A 19,589-nucleotide genomic window follows, 5' to 3' on the forward strand; every position below is an offset into this window, starting at 1 on the left:
CGATCAATACAATGTACAATTTTATAAGAAAAACAATTACATTTCTCAGCTACTAGGACCTCAATCAATACTTTAATTTGCCCGAGTGGCACCAGAACATCCAATTGTAATGAGTTTTGTAAATCGTTCCAGCAGTGAGGTGCGGTAAAACTAAATGCGTATTTACCTAATTCGGTGGACACCCGCGGAAGCTCAGGAGTTAACCAACACTGTGAACGGGTTTGGTAACTAATGTTTTTATTCTTCAACAATGAAGTTAGGTAAGTGCCTATCACAGCTGTGCTATCTAGTGCTGCGCTTGTTCATTTGAACAGAAGGCAGAGACAGTGAGACCCAGAGGAGCTGTTAAAATATTTAATTGTTAATTGTTGTCGCTGATACTGTACAGCTTCATAAAGTCATCTACAAAGGAGACTTAGGGAGACCTTCCCACTGTGCCCTTTGTTAATGTGTTTGTTTATTGCCTTTGTAATGTCACACGCACACATGCACACTCACACATACACACACACACACACACACACACACACACACACACACACACACACACACACACACACACACACACACACACACACACACACACACACACACACACACACACACACACACACACACACAGTTCCTCACTGAGTCGTTGCTCATAATAATAGTGTTGTATCACCAGCTGATTATTTCATTCTGAAAGACGAATTCTCTTCCTCGTTGTTAGTCTGTTGTACTCTAAAATGACAACTGATGTTTATCTCTGAGTTGATGTCTGATTTTGCCCACGCAACCTCCGTGTACACTGTAGCCAATTACAATGTAGTCACCTACAGGCACACCAAGGCAAAACAGTCTTACAGCACTTTCTATACTGTGTATACCCCGCCAACCTCAATTCACGTCCTGTTTATTTCACCCAACTAGCTCTACCCTCAGTCTGAACCAGCCAAAGCTCAATTATCTCCAATATGATCCCAGAACTGTGACATGCTGAGAGTGGAACGAGAAGGGATGAGAAGGAGGGGTGAGCAGGGGGATATGCTCTCCTCCCCTGGCTCTCGTCAAGTATTAACAGTTGGACTCCCAGAAGCCTGGAGTAATGATTATACAGATAGCTGCCTGTCTGTCTAGAAGCTGTCTGTCTGGCAGACAAATATGATGTAGAAATATGTCATCCACACACAACAGACAACATGATGAAACGACCTGCAACGGTTTGTTTACAGAAACAGACTGTTTTTTAATATTCATCTGGTGTTTGTGGTGAGTTAATGAATTCGACTTTGAAGATCAAGTGTCAAACATAAGAATGATAGCTAGTCTAATTTACAAAGGTATGTCATGTGGTTGCTATTCTAATTCGCAAGGTATTGTAAGGTTATTGACACTGGTTTGAAGTTATGGCTCATTTCCATTGACATATCGGTGTATTAAAGATAATGAGGGAAGGTTGTGGTTGTCCTGTAGATGAGCAGAGAGAGATGGAAGGTGTGGAAGATTAGGCCATGGAAAGGGAACAAGCTCTTTGTCTGTGGCTGGTTTGTTGTTTTGTCCGAACGTTTTGTCCTCCACATTTATCAAACCGTTAAAGAGAAAATTGTTCTGTTCTACCGCTGGCCTGCTTAGCTCACAGAGACTACGAATGAGGGCAATCAATCTGTTCAATCAAGGGCTGATTCTGTTCAATCAAGACCAATTAATGGCATCACGCGTATTACTGTAATAGTACTAGTCAACACTGCTCTAGAAAAATACAGTATTTTGACAAGGGGGAAAATATAAATGCTGAAATGTATATTCTGTAATAACCTAAATATTATGAGGAGAGGGACACCAAAGTGGCTTATTAATAGCATTTGCAAGCATCACCGTTTATTTATTGAGCTACAAAGAAAGGGAATATTACGATGCTATTGTGAGCCTTTTCTCCCCTAGTCATAAAGGTAACCTGAGGGCAAATAGTAGACGATTTAGAATTCTGAGAAGATTCCCCTCTGGAGTCTGTTCCTCTGCGGCAGGCCCCTGGCTCCAGGCTCTGCACATTAAAACACCGTGACACAGCAGAAAGAAACCCCTCCAAGCATGATGAGTCCACACACACACACACACACACACACACACACACACACACACACACACACACACACACACACACACACACACACACACACACACACACACACACACACACACACACACACACACACACACACACACACACACACACACCACACACTCCTGGGCTCAAATAGACAGACTGCAGCCTCAGCTGTCTGTAGGGCTGCAGGAGCTTTAAGTGCTCCAGTGTTGAGATGAGCACAATGAAAAATGCCTCCGCATTGAACCACTTTGAATCCATGTGGAACCATACCGAGTGACGCTACCTTAGACTTCCTGCACATAACGTATTTATTTTCTATGCTTTTATTGTCACATCATATGATTTCCAATGTGCTTTACATTTATTTATTTTTTTTACAATTAACGCTAAATCGTTGTTGTCTGTAGCGTGCTAGAGCCCTTAACTAATGTCATCGTTGTCCTTTCCTAGGTATCAGCACAACAAGATAATGCTGTTTGTGCTGTAGGCTAGTAATCTCAAATCGCCATGAACGTCTGAGCTATGAATGTGGGTCAAGAGAGACTAGTCCAGAGACTACATGTGTATCCTATTAGGAAATGATCACGGGATGTATGTCAGGTTTGTTGAATCCAGGATTCTCTGTTGAAGCTAGTGGCGAAGAGGTGATAAAAACATATTTGAGGTATTTCATTACTGTGGTATGTCCCCTGTCTAACTGAACACCTGAACAGAATACAAGTTTGTACGCTTGTGCGTGCATGCACGTGGGCACGTTTGTACGTGTATGGAGGAGAGAGAGAGCGTTTTCTTTTCTCCATATTTGTAAAAGAAAGAAAGAAAAAAAGAAACCTCCGAGAAATGAGGTCCTTTGCATCCTTTGGGTCCATTGACTGTGTATCCAACAAACATCTTGTCTGTGTGTTGTGCTCTCTGCAGGACGTGAGCAGGATGTCTGCGGATGAGGGGGCTCATGCCCACGTCAGGTCCGGGGATGCTCCCATGTACGTGTATGAGTCGACGGTGCACTGTGCCAACGTGCTGCTGAGTCTGGAGGACCAGCGGCGGCAGGACATCCTGTGTGATGTGACGGTGGTGGTGGAGGGGACGGAGATCAGGGCCCACAGGGCCGTCCTGGCAGCCAGCAGCAGATACTTCCTACAGGTGCTGCTGGGACACACACACCCCGAGCAGGAGCCAATCATCAGCCTGTCTGACAAGGTGGGTAATGACCAATCATGTACATGTATATGTATGTCTAACAGCCCTTAGAAAGCGCTATAACTTGACTTGAAAGACTTTATGCGCCCCTGGGCGTGGCCGTTTTATACTGTTACAATGTATTATTACACAGCCCTTCCATTACATTCAGATACCTGCAATAGAGTGGTAGAAAGGACGTGTCAGTCAAAGAGAGAGACAGAGAGAGAGAGAGAATCTAGACTTATTGAGTACTCAAAATTCATGATCTTTTGTGTCTGTGTGAGGCAGAGAGAGAGAGAGAGAGAGAGAGAGTGAGATAGAGACAGGGAGGCGGCCGGGTAGCTTACTCAGGTGTCACACTGAAGCATTCCAATAGCTTGTTTACCTAGTGTTGGAAGGATTCCTGAAAACCCTGTGTTAATTTTCAGAATCAGTGATACGTTATCTTTCCGCCGTTTCCGCCGCTATATGTAATCGCGGCCGGAACAGCCCCGGCCCACATCCCAGTGGCTACCATTAGCATATAATGTCCTAGATCTGTCAATTTGATTATCTCTTTGACTCTACCTCATATAGTAATCACTATCAACGCCTGAACCACTTCACATGTCAAAATCCATCCTCTAATGACTAGAAAGCATGGCTTATTTCAGTTGTTGTTTGTTTAAAAAAATGTATATATCTTTATTCAAGTTTTGCACATTTTACAATCATAAATAAATCACATGAATTCAAATGAACTTTTACATCGAAACATTTAAGTTCATAATTACATAGCATGGTTTACAGATTTAATAGTTTCCATAGAGGGTTTTTTTCTTCTTGTTTTTAGTTTCATTTTGGTTTGTAAAATAAATAGTGTTTGAACAATAATGTTGTTTTATAGTCTTATAGACATCTTGTCTTCCACATTTTGCTGTTCATAATGCATATTATTGTCCACAATATTTGTTTAGTAATGTCAATGCATAATATTGTTCACCATACTTCTTTAGTAAAGTAATCCATGTAAATATCGAAGACACCTTGACTTGGGATTTATACATACATCAAACCCGATAATTCTCATCAGATCCCATATTTCTTTACTTCTGTAGTATTTCACTTAAAGGTGTTCTAAATTCTCTTCATCATGACAATTAGGCATAGGACAAAATTAACTTTTGTCAAAACAACTCCACTTTACTGCAGCACGCACTGGTCATTATTTTCAAAGGAAAAAGGGCAAATTAAGTCATACAATTAAAATGTTGACACACAGCTCCATATATGCACACATGCAAATGAACATGTGCACACACGCAACACACAAACACACAACACACACAATTCCTAACTCTGGCACTCATTGTTCTAAACTGACCTGCCTAATTGGCCTCCCATCCTATTCTAACCACCTCTCGCCGTCTTTGTATTCATGTTACCTGATGAAATTGCTGTACAATATGATCTTGTTGCCATCTGATGCACATTCAGATGTCATAAATCAGCACTGCAGATCTATCCCTGTCCTCTGCCGTGCCTTGATTGTATTACTGTTGATATCTGGAAATGTGCATGTACATCTACTGTTGCTAGCCCCAATTCTGACTTGTGCTCTGATATCTGCTTCACTGATTTCTGCTCTCATAAAAGCCTGGGTTTTCTGCACGTTACCTAAAATGGATCAATTGAAAGTGTGGGTTCACAGCTCACAGATGTGTTGGTCATTACTGAGACGTAGTTAAGGAAGAGTGTTTTGAAAACTGATGTTAACTTTTCTGGTTATAACCTTTTTCGGCAAGACAGATCTTCCAAAGGTGGGGGAGTGGCAATCTTTACCAAGGATCACCTTCAGTCCCCAAACAATTTGATTTGCTGGTTTTAAGCATTAAACTTTCAAATAGCTCTTGGTTGACTGTTGCTGGGTGCTATCGTCCTCCATCAGCACCGGCCTGTGCCCTACCCTACCTGCCCTAAGCTCTCTCCTGGCCCCTGACACTAAGTCTGAATTTGTCTTGCTTGGTGACCTAAATTGGGACATGCTTAAACCACCTGACCAAGTCCTGAAGCAATGGGACTCCCTAAATCTTTCTTAGATTATTACCAATCCCATTATTACCACTCCCCCCCGACTCCAAACACCCAGAAAAGGCTACTCTCCTCGAAGTTATCCTCATAAATAATCCTGATAGGTATCAGTCTGTTGTTTTCTGTAATGACCTTAGGCACAGGTGTCAAACTCATTCCACGGGGGGCCGAGTGTCTGCGGGTTTTCGCTCCTCCCTTGTACTTGATTGATGAATTAACATCACTAATTAGTTAGGAACTCCCCACACCTGGTTGTCTAGGGCTTTATTGAAAGGAAAAACCAAAAACCTGCAGACACTAGGCCCTCCGTGGAATGAGTTTGACACCCCTGACCTTAGGGATCACTGTTTTACAGCCTGTGTTCGTAATGGCTGCTCAGTGAAACGACCTGTCCTGATTTGTCATAGACGATTGCTAAAAAACTTTAATGAGCAAGCCTTCCTTAATGAACTGGCCTCTGTTAAATGGTATAGAATCAGCTTGATCCCCTCCGTCGGGGACGCTGGAACCTTTAAAAAAAAAAATATTTTCAGTGGTATTGTTCACAGACACGCCCCTATAAAGAAAATTAGAATTAAAAACAGGTTCAGCCCCTGGTTCGACCGTGATCTTGCAGATGTCACGTATACTCCCTCTCCGGCCTCTAGGTCATCAGGCTACTGATTATCCCGCACACCTGTCACCATCGTCTCGCCCACCTGCGCCTCATGACCTTCACCTGGACTCCATCACCTCCTTGATTACCTTCCCTATATCTGTCACTCCCCTTGGTTCTTTCCTCAGGTGTTATTGACTCTGTTTTCATGTCGGTGCGTTGTTTGTGTTTCGTGTATATTATATTTATTAAAACACTCCCTGAACTTGCTTCCTGACTCTCAGCGCACTCGTTACAGCAGAGTTGCTCCACCTCAAGAATTGCATTTGGTGAAAGGCTCAGCACACGCATACTCAGGCTGACCGGCTATCGTTCAGGCAAATGAGAAATAAGTGCACTCAGGCTATCCGGAAGGCCAAAGTTAGTTTAAGGAGCAGTTCTCTCTCTGTGGGTCTAACCCCAAGAAGTTCTGGAAAACGGTTAAAAACTTGGAGAATAAACCCTCCTCCTCACAGCTGCCCATGTCCCTTAATGTTGATGATGTGGTTGTTACTGACAATAAGCAAATGGCTAAGCTCTTTAATCACCACTTCATGTCAGGATTCCTATTTGACTCAGCCATGCCTCCTTGCCCATCCAACATTTCCTCATCTCCCACCCCTTCTAATGCGACTATCCCTAATGCGACTATGGTTCTCCCTGTTTTTCCCCTGCCCCGCTACAAAGTTTCTCCCTGCAGGCAGTCACCCAGTCCGAGGTGCTAAAGGAGCTCCTTAAACTTGACCCCAAAAAACCATATGGGTCAGATGGTTTAGACCCTTTCTTTCTTAAGGTCGCTGCCCCTATCATCGACAAGCCTATCTACAACCTTTTTAACCTGTCTCTCCTTTCTGGGGAGGTTCCCATTGCCTGGAAGGCAGCCAATGGGCGTCCTTTATTTAAAGGGGGAGATCAAGCTGATCCTAACTGTTATAGGCCTATTTCTATTTTGCCCTGTTTATCAAAAGTGTTGGGAAAACATGTAAATAATCAACTGACTGGCTTTCTTGATGTCTATAGTATTCTCTCGGGTATGCAATCCTGTTTCCGCTCAGATTATGGATGTGTCACTGCAACCTTAAAGGTCCTCAATGATGTCACCATTGCCCTTGATTCTAAGCAATATTGTGCTGCTATTTTTATCGACTTGGCCAAAGATTTTGATACGGTAGACCATTCCATTCTTGTGGGCCGGCTAAGGAATATTGGTGTCTCTGAGGGGTCTTTGGCCTGGTTTGCTAACTCGTGCAGTGTATAAAGTCAGAAATTCTGCTGGCTCAACCACTGCCTGTCACCAAGGGAGTACCCAAAGGCTCAATCCTAGGCCCCACGCTCTTCTCAATTTACGTCAACAACATAGTTCAGGCAGTAGGAAGCTCTCTCATCCATTTATATGCAGATGATACGGTTTTATACTCAGCTGGCCCCTCCCCAGATTTTGTGTTAAATGCTCTACCACAAAGCTTTCTTAGTGTCCAACAAGCTTTCTCTACCCTTAACCTTGTTCTGAACACCTCCAAAACAAAGGTCATGTGGTTTGGTAAGAAGAATGTCCCTCTCCCCACAGGTGTGATTACTACCTCTGAGGGTTTAGAGCTTGAGGTAGTCACCTCATACAAGTACTTGGGAGTGTGGCTAGACGGTGCACTGTCCTTCTCTCAGCACATATCAAAGCTGCAGGCTAAAGTAAAATCTAGACTTGGTTTCCTCTATCGTAATTGCTCCTCTTTCACCCCAGCTGCCAAACTAACCCTAATTCAGATGACCATCCTACCCATGCTAGATTACGGAGATGTAATTTATAGATCTGCAGGTAAGGGTGCTCTCGAGCAGCTAGATGTTCTTTAACATTCGGCCGTCAGATTTGCCACCAATGCTGCTAATAGGACACATCACTGCACCTATACTCTGTAAACTGGTCATCTCTGTATACCCGTTGCAAGACCCACTGGTTGATGCTTATTTATAAAACCCTCTTAGGCCTCACTCCCCCCTATCTGAGAGATCTAATGCAACACCCGTTCTGCCAGTCACATTCTGTGAAAGGTTCCCAAAGCACACACATTCCTGGGTTGCTCCTCTTTTCAGTTCGCTGCAGCTAGCTACTGGAACGAGCTGGAGCAAACACTCAAACTGGACAGTTTTATCTCAATCTCTTTATTCAAAGACTCAATCATGGACACACTTACTGACATGTGTGGCTGCTTTGTGTGATGTATTGTTGTCTCTACCTTCTTGCCCTTTGTGCTGTTGTCTGTGCCCAATAAAGTTTGTACCATGTTGTGTTGCTACCATGTTGTCGTTATGTTGTGTTGCTTCCATGCTGTGTTGTCATGTGTTGCTGCCTTGCTATGTCGTTGTCTTAGGTCTCTCTTTATATAGTGTTGTGTTGTCTCTCTTTTGTGATGTGTGTTTTGTCCTATATTTATATATTTTTGTTTTTTGTTTTTTTAAATCCCAGGCCCCCGTCCCCGCAGGAGGCCTTATGCCTTTTGGTAGCCCGTCATTGTAAATAAGAAGTTGTTCTTAACTGGCTTGCCTAGTTAAATAAAGGTTAAATAAATAAAATAAAATAAAGGTTAAATAAAACCATTTAGCAGCCTACACAATAAATAACTAATATTGATAACTATCTGTCGTACTGAAATCACCCAGGCAGTATCTCTGAAATGTTTCGACAGTTGTGCACAGAGTAGAATTGTTAATAAATTATTTAGTCTTTGCAGGGGTCAGGTTGCGGTATGCCACTTCACCACTATTGTCAAGATCATTGTTAGAAATGGACCAAGGTGCAGTGTGGTAGGTGTACATTTTAATTTATTAAATGAACACCGAAAAAACAACAAATACGAAACATAACGTCTAGTAGGGCTAAACAGCACAGTACCAAAAACAAGATCCCACAAAGCACAATGGGGAAATAGCTGCCTAAATATGATCCCCAATCAGAGACAACGATAAACAGCTGCCTCTGATTGGTAACCATACCAGGCCAACATAGATATATATATTCACCTAGATAACCCACCCTCGTCACACCCCGACCTAACCAACATAGAGAATAAAAAGCTATCTTTGGTCAGGGCGTGACAACTATATAATTAATCAGAAATCACTTTATAAATAGTTTTGTTCAAAAGACTGTTCCAGTTAATATCTAAATGTCTGAAATTGCCTGAGATACCCGATCATTAGGTTCTGTCAGAGTATTCAAATCCCTACATATAATTACTGAATATCTCACACATAAATAGCCCCTAGTTTCATAAATAATATGCTGTGTATACATTTATCGCTCTTAGTTTCATTCCTCTAAAGTAGCAGTCCAGTATTAAATAATCGATGTCTGCAAAGTCTGTTATTCTTTTAGATTATTTGCTTACCTTCTACTGGGGACTTGGTTTCTCATCTTTATTTTTAACTTTGCTTTGGATTGGATAGTGTGAATGGGGTTTCAATCCACCTGCTTGAGTGGTGGGGGGAACTAACTCTGGTGGGGAAGGGAGCAGAGAGAATGTGGGCAGGGGGGGACGGGATTCATTGTCATCTCTCTCTCTCTTTCGGGGGTCGCGGAATTAATACTAAAGTCTGACCCGCTCGTCTCCTCAAAGGACTCTTCTTCCTCACTCTCACTGCAGCTGGATTTGGGGATTGGATAATCTCGTTTACACTTTCAGCTCCCTCTACACCTACACCTGTGAGATCTGGCCGCCCTAACTTTTTCGATTCCACTCCCTCTGCTTCTCTCTTATTCACTAGCATCTGCCTCTAAGCTGCGCTTGAACCTGTAGTGGTGAACTCGCGGTCTGTCGTGGCGTGGGGGATGGAACTCACTGTCGGTGTCGGTGGCCCTGTCTCTCGCTCTCTCTCCTCTCCCGGGGACAATAGCAAGATGGCGCCGACAGAGAGGGTCGCCTCGCTTCTAGTCCTTAGGAAACTATGCAGTATTTTTTTATTTTTATGTAATATTTCTTACATTGTTAGCCCAGAAAATCTTAAGTGTTATTACATACAGCCGGGAAGAGCTATTGGATATCAGAGCGAAGTCAACTTACCAGCACTACGACCAGGAATATGACTTTCCCGAAGCGGATCCTTTGTTCGAACAACCCAAGGCATTCAAACTGATTCCAGAGGCTGACCCAAAACAATGTCGCCACAGAAGAGGTAGACGGAGCAGCCTTCTGGTCAGACTTCGGAGGCGCACACCCCCCACCGTATCCGAGTATATTACTCGCCTATGTCCAGTCTTTAGATAACAAGGTAGATGAAATTAGGGCAAGGGTTACTTCCAGAGAGACATCCGGGATTGTAACATACTCTGTTTCACGGAAACATGGCTCTCTGGGGGACATGCTGTCAGAGTCGGTACAGCCACCGGGATTCTTTGTGCATTGCGCCGACAGGAATGAACATCTCTCCGGGAAGAACAAGGGCGGGGGTGTATGTTTCATGATTAACTACTCATGTTGTAATTGTAACAACATACAGGAACTCAAGTCCTTCAGTTCACCTGACCTAGAATTCCTTACAATCAAATGCCGACCGTATTATCTCCCAAGAGAATTCTCGTCGGTTATTGTCACAACCCTGTATATCCCCCCTCAAGCCAATACCACGACGGACCTTAAGGAACTCCGCTGGACTCTATGCAAACTGGAAACCATATATCCTGAGGCTGCATTTATTGTAGCTGGGGATTTTAACAAAGCAAATTTGAGAACACGGCTACCTAAATTCTATCAGCATATTGATTGTAGTACCTGGGCTGGCAAAACACTGGATCACTGCTACTCTATCTTCCGCGATGCATACAAGATCCTTCTCCGCCCTCTGTTTGGCAAATCTGACCACGACTCCATTTTGCTTCTCCCCTCCTATAGGCAGAAACTCAAACAGGATGTACCCGTGACAAGGACCATTCAATGCTGGTCCATTGAAAGGACCATTCAATTTTACTGCACTGTCGGAACTGGAAGCACAAGCATTTTGCTACACTCGCAATAACATCTGCTGTGTGTATGTGACCAATACCATTTGATTTGATTTGATTTGATTTGAAGCCCTTGCTTTGTAGACATAAGACTGAGGGACACTTGAAGAAGTCGTGGGCCTCTTTTGCACACAGGGTGCACATGCTTGGAGACTCAGGGTCTCCACGTCTCCAACACTTCTGGGCACTGACCTGATGGTCCAGCCTCTGGGAGATGTAACATTGAGGGGTCTGTCTAGGGCAGGAGATCTTCCCGTTGTACGGGCCCAGGAAGATTGAGTTAGGGATTGTTATCAACTGCCCACTTGTGGTTTTGCGCATGCACACTTTGTACTTGCATACCCCATACCATATCCCAAACTTCTGCACAGGTTTCACTGCAGGTTGTAAAATAGTGCAATTATTGGACTATTATTATTGGAGATAATTTATATATACTTTGGTTCGTCATGTACAACCGCGAGGTCGGCCAGACAGTGTTTGCTCAAGCGACCGAATGGCTTATTTTCCATATCTCTCTCTTCTCTTTCTCACCAGAAGTCCTCTCTCTCCCTCTCCCTCTCTCGCCTCCTTTATTCTTTGTAGTGTGAATTTTCTCACTCACACTAATTTTCTCTCTATCCATCCTTTCGTTTGCCTCCTTTTTGCTTTGTAGTGTCTCTCTCTATCTCTTCCTCTCTCTCTCTCTCTCCGTTGTCTCTCATTCTGTTTTCCCTCTTTCTTTCCCTGCCTTTATTAGGAAGGATTGTAGTAACATTAAAGGTAACTCACCTGGCTTCTGTGTGTTCATAAAGACATGCTTCTGTGTGTTCATGAAGACATGCTTCTGTGTGTTCATAAAGACATGCTTCTGTGTGTTCATGAAGACATGCTTCTGTGTGTTCATGAAGACATGCTTCTGTCTGTTCATAAAGACATGCTTATGCAGGCATAGTAGGCAGCTGCTGACGCAATGAAAAGAGAGCCTCAGAACACTCAGCACTCTACCCCCCCCCCCCCCCCCCCCCCACGCACATACACAGGCACACGCACACACATAAACAGGCACAGACACACACACACACACACACACACACAGGCACACTCAGACACACACACACACACATATTCAGAAACGCACACGCTGTACACACACCAGGCCTGCTGGCTATCAGCTACTATGAGAGAGAACAAGAGATGATGAGGGACAGGAGAAGATAGGGGGAGCTAAGAGGGGGAAAAGAGGGGAAGAGGAAGGTGCTAGGAGGTGCTAAAGTGGAGGGGAGAGATAGCGAGCTGAAGGGGGAGAAGACGACAAGGGAGGGAGAGACATATTTTAAGGTTGGGTGACTTTCACCTTCAGACACGGACGAGCCCCCAGGTATTTTTTGGGATGATGGTGGAGTAGTGGGGAGGTATGGAGGTGGTGTTCCAGTTAGTTTGTTCTCTCCCTCTCTCCCTCTCTCAATTCAATTCAAGGGCTTTATTGGTGTGGGAAACATATGTTAACATTGCCAAAGCAAGTGAAGTAGATAATAAACAAAAGTGAAACATTACACTCACAGAAGTTCCAAAATAATAAAGACATTTAAAATGTTATATTATGTCTATATACAGTGTTGTAACGATGTTCTCTCTCTCTCTCTCTCTCTCTCTCTCTCTCTCTCTCTCTCTCTCTCTCTCTCTCTCTCTCTCTCTCTCTCTCTCTCTCTCTCTCTCTCTCTCTCTCTCTCTCTCTCTCTCTCTCTCTCTCTCTCTCTCTCTCTCTCTCTCTCTCTCTCTCTCTCTCTCTCTCTCTCTCTCTCTCTCTCTCTCTCTCTCTCTCTCTCTCTCTCTCTCTCTCTCGTAAAAATGTCTAAATAAAAACATGAATGGGTAGTCCACACTGCAGTGTTTGTTTGCCTGTGTGTAAGGAGTGTAAGCAGCAGCTTTCTCCCCACACAAAATCCCCAGGACCAATAACAACACAACAGATGTTAACACTGCGTTTCCTCCTTTCCTCCCCTAACCAGGTCACAGCCAGGGGGTTTGCCCCGCTGCTACAGTTTGCCTACACAGCCAAGCTGGTTCTGAGCAAAGAGAACATCCATGAGGTGATCCGCTGTGCTGACTTCCTAGGCGTTCACAACCTAGAGGACTCCTGCTTCCGCTTTCTGCAGGCCCAGCTGCACAGCGACACCACTGATCACAACAATGGCCTTCTCTGCCGCAAGGAGTTACCACCGTCGGCGCACACCGATGACTTCATCACAGAGATGGACGGTAGTGGTGGTTCCGCATCGTCGGAGAAGCTCAGGGTGACGTCATCCTCAGCAACGAGGCGGCGGCCCAATCACTCAACCCTCACGTCCCTCACCAGCAGCCTGACCTCTGACCTCCCACGATGCCCCAAATACAGGAAGTACCAGCAGGCATGCGCCAAGCACAGCGAAGAGAATGACGACGATGACAGCGTCACCTCAGCCGCCTCGTCACACTGCCATACCTCAACCCCCCCAGGCCCTCTCTCAGAGACCAGCAGCACCCGTCAAGGAGGACAACCTCACCCTCTCTCCCCCTCCAGAATCAAAGAGGAACCCCGTTCCTGGGGCGAGGGGAGTCCCCCAGGACTGTCAGAGGATAGCCAGGATGTCCTGGAGATGGAGATGGAGATGGGTCCGGAGCCCTCAGAGCGTCCCCCCAGCAGAGGCTCACCATCCTGCCTGAGCTCCTACCTCCAGAGGGGCCTCAGTAACCCAGACAGCACTCTACCTACCACTCCTCTCACCCAGCAGCTACTGAACAACGAACTCTCATTAGCCCATAACAGGGATAGGGACAGGAACAGGGGGGCATTTCAAGGTGAGGGTGGAAGGGACCTCAGGGCGGTGTCTGCAGGGACAGTGCATTCGTCTGTGGATGGCGTGACCATGCAACCTATGCCCTCAGACGGACTCAGCAAACAGGAAGTAGAGTTGGATCGCCGTAGCAGCGTCATCTTCTCCTCCGGAGTGTGCGACCGCCTGGGAACACCGTCTCAATCCTACTGCGACCGGAAGTCTCTGGAAAAAGATCTTTTGGAGATCACATCAAAATCCCTGTGGACAGGTGTTAGTCAGTCCTTCCCCTGCCGCCAGCCTTACTCTCCCCTATCCTCCTCCACCTCCTCTACCACCCTCACCACGGCCCTCCAGGACCCCCTGCCGACCGTGGCCTGCCGAGCGCAACCCACCACCAGCTGTCCTCTGCCCATAAAGATTTACCCCCGCTCCCCTCCATGCGAGCCCCGCACACGCACCTCCAGCTCCTGCTCATCTTTCTCCTACCTGGAGGACGTGGGCAGCGGGGACTCGCCCTCCAACATGCCCCAGTTTGAGTTCTCCTCCTCCCCATGCTCTGTGTCGGGCTCTGGCCTGGCTCGCTGTCTGGTGGGGGAGCAGAGGGAGCACGGTGGGATGGTGGTGGGGGAAGCCATCTTCTCTCAGGGCCGTGCCAAGATCAAGTGTGAACGTTCATACGGGGCCAACTCCAGTGATGAATCTGGGTCCTTCTCGGAGGGAGACAGTGAGTCCGGCCCTGCCAGAGAGCCAGGCCCTGAGGTCAGAATACTTCATCTACACTCTATATTACAATTGCAATCTGTGCGATGGGTTTCGAAATTGGTTTGCTCTTTGAAGATATTACTAGTGTTATGGTTAAAATGATGAACTACACCCTTAGAAAAAAGGGTTCCAAAAGGGTTCTTCGGCTATCCCCATAGGAGAACCCCTTTTGGTTCCAGGTAGAACCATTTTTGGTTGCAGGCAGAACCGTTTTGGGTTCCATGTAGAACCCTCTGTAGAAAAGGTTCTACATGGAACCCAAAAGGGTTCTACCTGCAACCAAAAAGGGTTCTTCAAAGGGTTCTCATATGGGGACAGCCAAAAAACCCTTTAAGGTTCTAGATAGCACCTTTTTTCTAAGAGTGTGTTGTGGAAAATATGTTCTGATGGTTGGAAATATACTTTTTTAAACCAAAAGGGCAACATTTCTGAACAAATTGCTACGACCACTCCACTTTATGAACTGCTATGAAAGCAGTGGTGGAGACAAAAGACACAGAAAGAGACAGAGAGACAGTGGTAAATGAATGTACTGGTTATTGGTATGACAACCATTGTTCTGGGGAAGAAGAGCCTGGAGAGTTTAGAACAGTACTAGTCATCTGTGATGCTATTCATCTCTAAAGCTCTAGTCATGGCCCATCCATACACACACCGTCTATACTGGTACACACCATCCATCCACACAGCCTCTTGAGGATAAGACCTTGACTGCCTTGACTTCAAGAGAACTGCAGGGGTTGCCATGGCAATGTTTAAGCTCACACTCAGTCTCTCATGTTGCTGTGTGGAGAGACATTTGATGATTCCTCCTGTGCTGCACTGTGGGCTAAAGCCTGTCATTCAGCTTCTCTCTGAGAGACACACACACAGCAGCTTCTTCTATTAACTCATCTGTATCAGCGTCCTCGTTTGATTCAAGTCCCTATTTCAGGACCAGTGATGAGTCAGTCAGTCAGAAGCCGTTGGAACGGGTGTGCGTGGGAAAGAGATTTATGTAATACAATGAATGTCTGCTGAAAATACACAAACAGGGCTAGAATTGTTCAACTTTTTTAGGCACTGTTTTTTTTAGATGAACGGAAGGAAATTGAAGTAACTCTCAGTCACATAGCTCCGTAGAGGTGTCATTTTTTAATTAGTGTAATAAAATGATATTCTGTTCATAATGAGGGTTGATGCTTTAGCGATTTTTCTCACTCAAGTCTGAAAGGGAGGTGAGGAGTGTGTGTGTGTCCATATGCTCATACCAGTTCTCAGCACTGACACACTTAGCTCAGACAGAACAGACACACACACACCCCAGGATCCACAGTGACCAGGTACAAGGTGTTGTGTCCCTGTACCCTCTACCATCTGGCACCCTCCCCCAGTTTAGACTCCTAACTAGGACAGTCCACTATGCGAGCCCCCTGCCTGGAGACAGAGCACCAGGCCCAGAACCTGGCCCATATAATACAGACACACACCAGTTGATACAGATGAGGCCTACTTCTTAGAGCTGACCCACTCACAGAGCGGAGTAATGAACTGAATAGAGGGAGGCAGAGGTAAAAATGGAAACCAGAACAAGAGAGAGAGAAGGACAGGATTTACGGCTGTGTCTGAAGCTCACTCTGTCATCCTAACCTTGTTATGGGACTGGTGTGAGTGGAGGGGCTATATATAGATGTCTATCCAGCTCTGAGAGATAGAGAGATAAAGAGAGAGAGAGCCCCCCTCCCCCAAGGTCACAGCTGAAACCGAGCACTCCCTAAGTCCCCTGCCTCTCCCCAGCTCTCTCTGAGACATGACAAAACGTCACACAGCATATACTGACCCATTAAACACTGAATACTAGGACTTTCAATTGGGAACATCATGCAGACAACTATTTACGTTGGAGGAGTTCCTTATGACGTTAACAGAGATAACTTTATTGAATCGTAAACATCAGTTTGAGAACATTAGTTAATCTGTATTTTTCAAAGTACTTTTTGTCAATTGGAAGTAAATTAATATCTTCGTCCCACTGTTTTTGACTAATATAAACTATTGATTTATATCTGCTCTTCAAATACACTATATATACATAAGTATGCGGACACCCCTTCAAATTAGTGGATTCTGCTATTTCAGCTACACCCGTTGCTGACAGGTGTATAAAATCGAGCACACAGCCATGCAATCTCCATAGACAAACATTGGCAGTAGAATGGCCTTACTGAAGTGCTCAGTCACTTTAAATGTGGCATCGTCATAGGATGCCACCTTTCCAACAAGTCAATTCGTCACATTTGTGCCCTGCTAGAGCTGCCCCGGTCAACTGTAAGTGCTGTTATTGTGAAGTGGAAAAGTCTAAGAGCAACGACGGCTCATCCACGAAGTGGTAGGCCACACAATCTCGCAGAACGGGACCGCCGAGTACTGAAATGCGTAGCGTGTAAAATTGCCTGTCCTCGGTTGCAACACTCACTACTGAGTTCCAAACTGCCTCTGGAAGCAACGTCAGCACAATAACTGTTCGTGGGGAGCTTCATGAAATGGGTTTCCATGGCCGAGCAGCCGCACACAAGCCTAAGATCACCATGCGCAATGCCACAGCTTGCCGCCATTGGACTCACGAGCAGTGAAACGCGATCTCTGGAGTGATGAATCATGCTTCACCATCTAGCAGTCCGATGGACGAATCTGGGTTTGGCAGATGCCAGGAGAACAATAATAATGGCCTGGGCTGTTTTTCATGGTTCGGGCTAGGCCCCTTAGTTCCAGTGAAGGGAAATCTTTACGCTACAACATACAATGACATTCTAGACGATTCTGTGCTTCCAACTTTACGGCAACAGTTTGGGGAAGGCCCTTTCCTGTGTCAGCATGAACATGCCCCTGTGCACAAAGCGAGGTCCATACAGAACTGGTTTGTTGAGATCGTTGAGGAAGAACTTGACTGGCCTGCACAGAGCCCTGACCTCAACCCCATCGAACACCTTTGGGATGAATTGGAATGCCAACTTCAAGCCTAATTGCCCAACATCAGTGCCCGACCTCACTAATGCTCTTGTGGCTGAATGGAAGCAAGTCCTTGCAGAAAGGTTCCTGCATCTAGTGGAAAGCCTTCCCAGAATAATGTAGGCTGTTAAAGCAGCAAAGGTCGGAACCAACTCCATATTAATGCCAATGATTTTGGAATAAGATGTTTGACGAGCAGGCGTCCACATACTTTTGGTCATGTAGTGTAAGTGGAACATCATGTACAGGCTACGACCATCTACGAGAGGTAGAATGACAGTGTCACCTAGTGGACTGAGTGGGTACACCCTGGGCTTCTTTAAACTGTGTGTGTGCGTGTGCGTGCTTGTGTGTGTGTGTGTGTGTGTGTGTGTGTGTGTGTGTGTGTGTGTGTGTGTGTGTGTGTGTGTGTGTGTGTGTGTGTGTGTGTGTGTGTGTGTGTGTGTGTGTGTGTGTGTGTGTGTGTGTGTGTATGTGAGATGTGTGCTATCTGGGGGAGTTGAGTAATTAGAGCAGAGGACACATTTCACTTGTTCACTGTAACATGGACAATAAAGTTGTGTTGTATTGTACACCAGAGAAGATAGAAACTTATTTTGTTATTTGTCTGCCAGGTCAAACTTCCATTCCCGGTGGATCAGATCACCAACCTTCCCCGTAATGACTTCCAGATCATGATAAAGATGCACAAACTGACCTCAGAGCAGCTGGAGTTCATTCACGACATCCGGCGGCGCAGTAAGAACCGCATCGCCGCCCAGCGCTGCCGCAAGAGGAAGCTGGACTGCATCCAGAACCTGGAGGTGGAGATACGCAAATTGGTACGTACATTGTTTTAACATGAAGGTCTATTTATCATAGGAAGGTTCATCTTTACGGTTAGCATTTGTAGGACTGTCAGTTGTTTTAATATTTTGAGAGCAGGTTTTGGTATACTGGTTATGCACTGTATACGAATGGATTTTCTATATGTTTGTATTCCATGAGAGTAAGCTGTGTGTCTATTCTCTATGTACTCATAACATATATGTACTGTACTGTATGTGTGTTTCCTTGCAGGTGCATGAGAAGGAGAAGCTACTGAGTGAGAGGAACCAGCTGAAGGTGTGTATGGGTGAGCTGTGGCAGAACCTCTCCTACCTGTCCCAGGCTGTGTCCCAGGAGGTGTGCAGGGAGGTGCAGGGGAACCCCGAGAAGACCAAAGCCCTGCTCCCTACACACAGGCCCAGCGATCCCACCGCGCCCACCAACAGCATCTCCATCATGGCCAGCATCGACCTCACCTCCAACCCAGGCTCCCCAACCTCAGAGGGCAGCCTGACCAAGTCACCCTGCTCCTATGAAAGCCCTGTGGAGAGAGATGTTGGCTCTGGGCAGAGGCTTAGGAGGGGGCAGGGCGGTGTGGAGACAGAGGTGTCTGTCCTGGGGCAGGATAACCCTGAGTCTTCCCTAGAGCCTGGAGCATCTCCGGGTGTGTGTAGCCCCACTGTTTCGGTGGATTTCTGTCAAGAGATGACTGAGAAATGCACGACAGAAGAACAGCCCGGACAGGTCTGTACCTAGCTAGCTACGACTGAATAGCTAGCAACCATTTGTCTTTTTATTGTTATTATGACGCACATCTCTACCTTGATATGTATAAAGTTTGAAATACATTTGTTATCTGTGTTTTTTAAAGGATGACACTACAGTTGTCTTGTCAGCAATACTGTTAAAACAGGTATTTGGAGTTATCAAACTCCTTAAGACATAGCACTGGCAGCTTCCCCCTCTCTCTTTATCTCTCCACCCAGCTAGCACATTTAATTCCTTGGAAGTTGTGGGAATGTATGTTTTTGGTTTCACATTCGTTGTGGGAACGAAGCCATACGTTTCCTGACTGGTAAAACTGAACGTTTTTTAAACGAGAACAGAAGGGAACATTTTGTCTGTTCTGGGAATGTTTATTTTTAGGTTGCAGGGAGGTTCTGATAACTTTTTACTCTGGTTCATTGAAAGTTTTCCTGGGAGATTTTATTAACGCTCTGAGAACAGAAATTATAGGTTATTTGGAGGTTTTTGAATGACTTCCTT

General features: G+C 45.4%; 1 protein-coding gene across 1 annotated transcript in view; it reads left to right on the top strand.

Annotated features, from left to right (window-relative positions):
- LOC120023330 (transcription regulator protein BACH2-like) overlaps nt 1–19,079 on the top strand; it is a 30,527-nt gene extending 11,448 nt beyond the window's left edge. The window contains exons 2-5 of the mRNA XM_038967345.1: nt 3,008–3,289; nt 12,960–14,525; nt 18,131–18,337; nt 18,576–19,079. Coding sequence (XP_038823273.1) covers nt 3,008–3,289; nt 12,960–14,525; nt 18,131–18,337; nt 18,576–19,079 — 2,559 coding nt within the window. The remainder of the gene's footprint in view (nt 1–3,007; nt 3,290–12,959; nt 14,526–18,130; nt 18,338–18,575) is intronic.
- Nucleotides 19,080–19,589: the final 510 nt, after the last annotated feature.

This window comes from Salvelinus namaycush, chromosome 28 (genome assembly GCF_016432855.1).
Source record: "Salvelinus namaycush isolate Seneca chromosome 28, SaNama_1.0, whole genome shotgun sequence".
In the NCBI taxonomy this organism is placed as follows: Eukaryota; Metazoa; Chordata; class Actinopteri; order Salmoniformes; family Salmonidae; genus Salvelinus; species Salvelinus namaycush.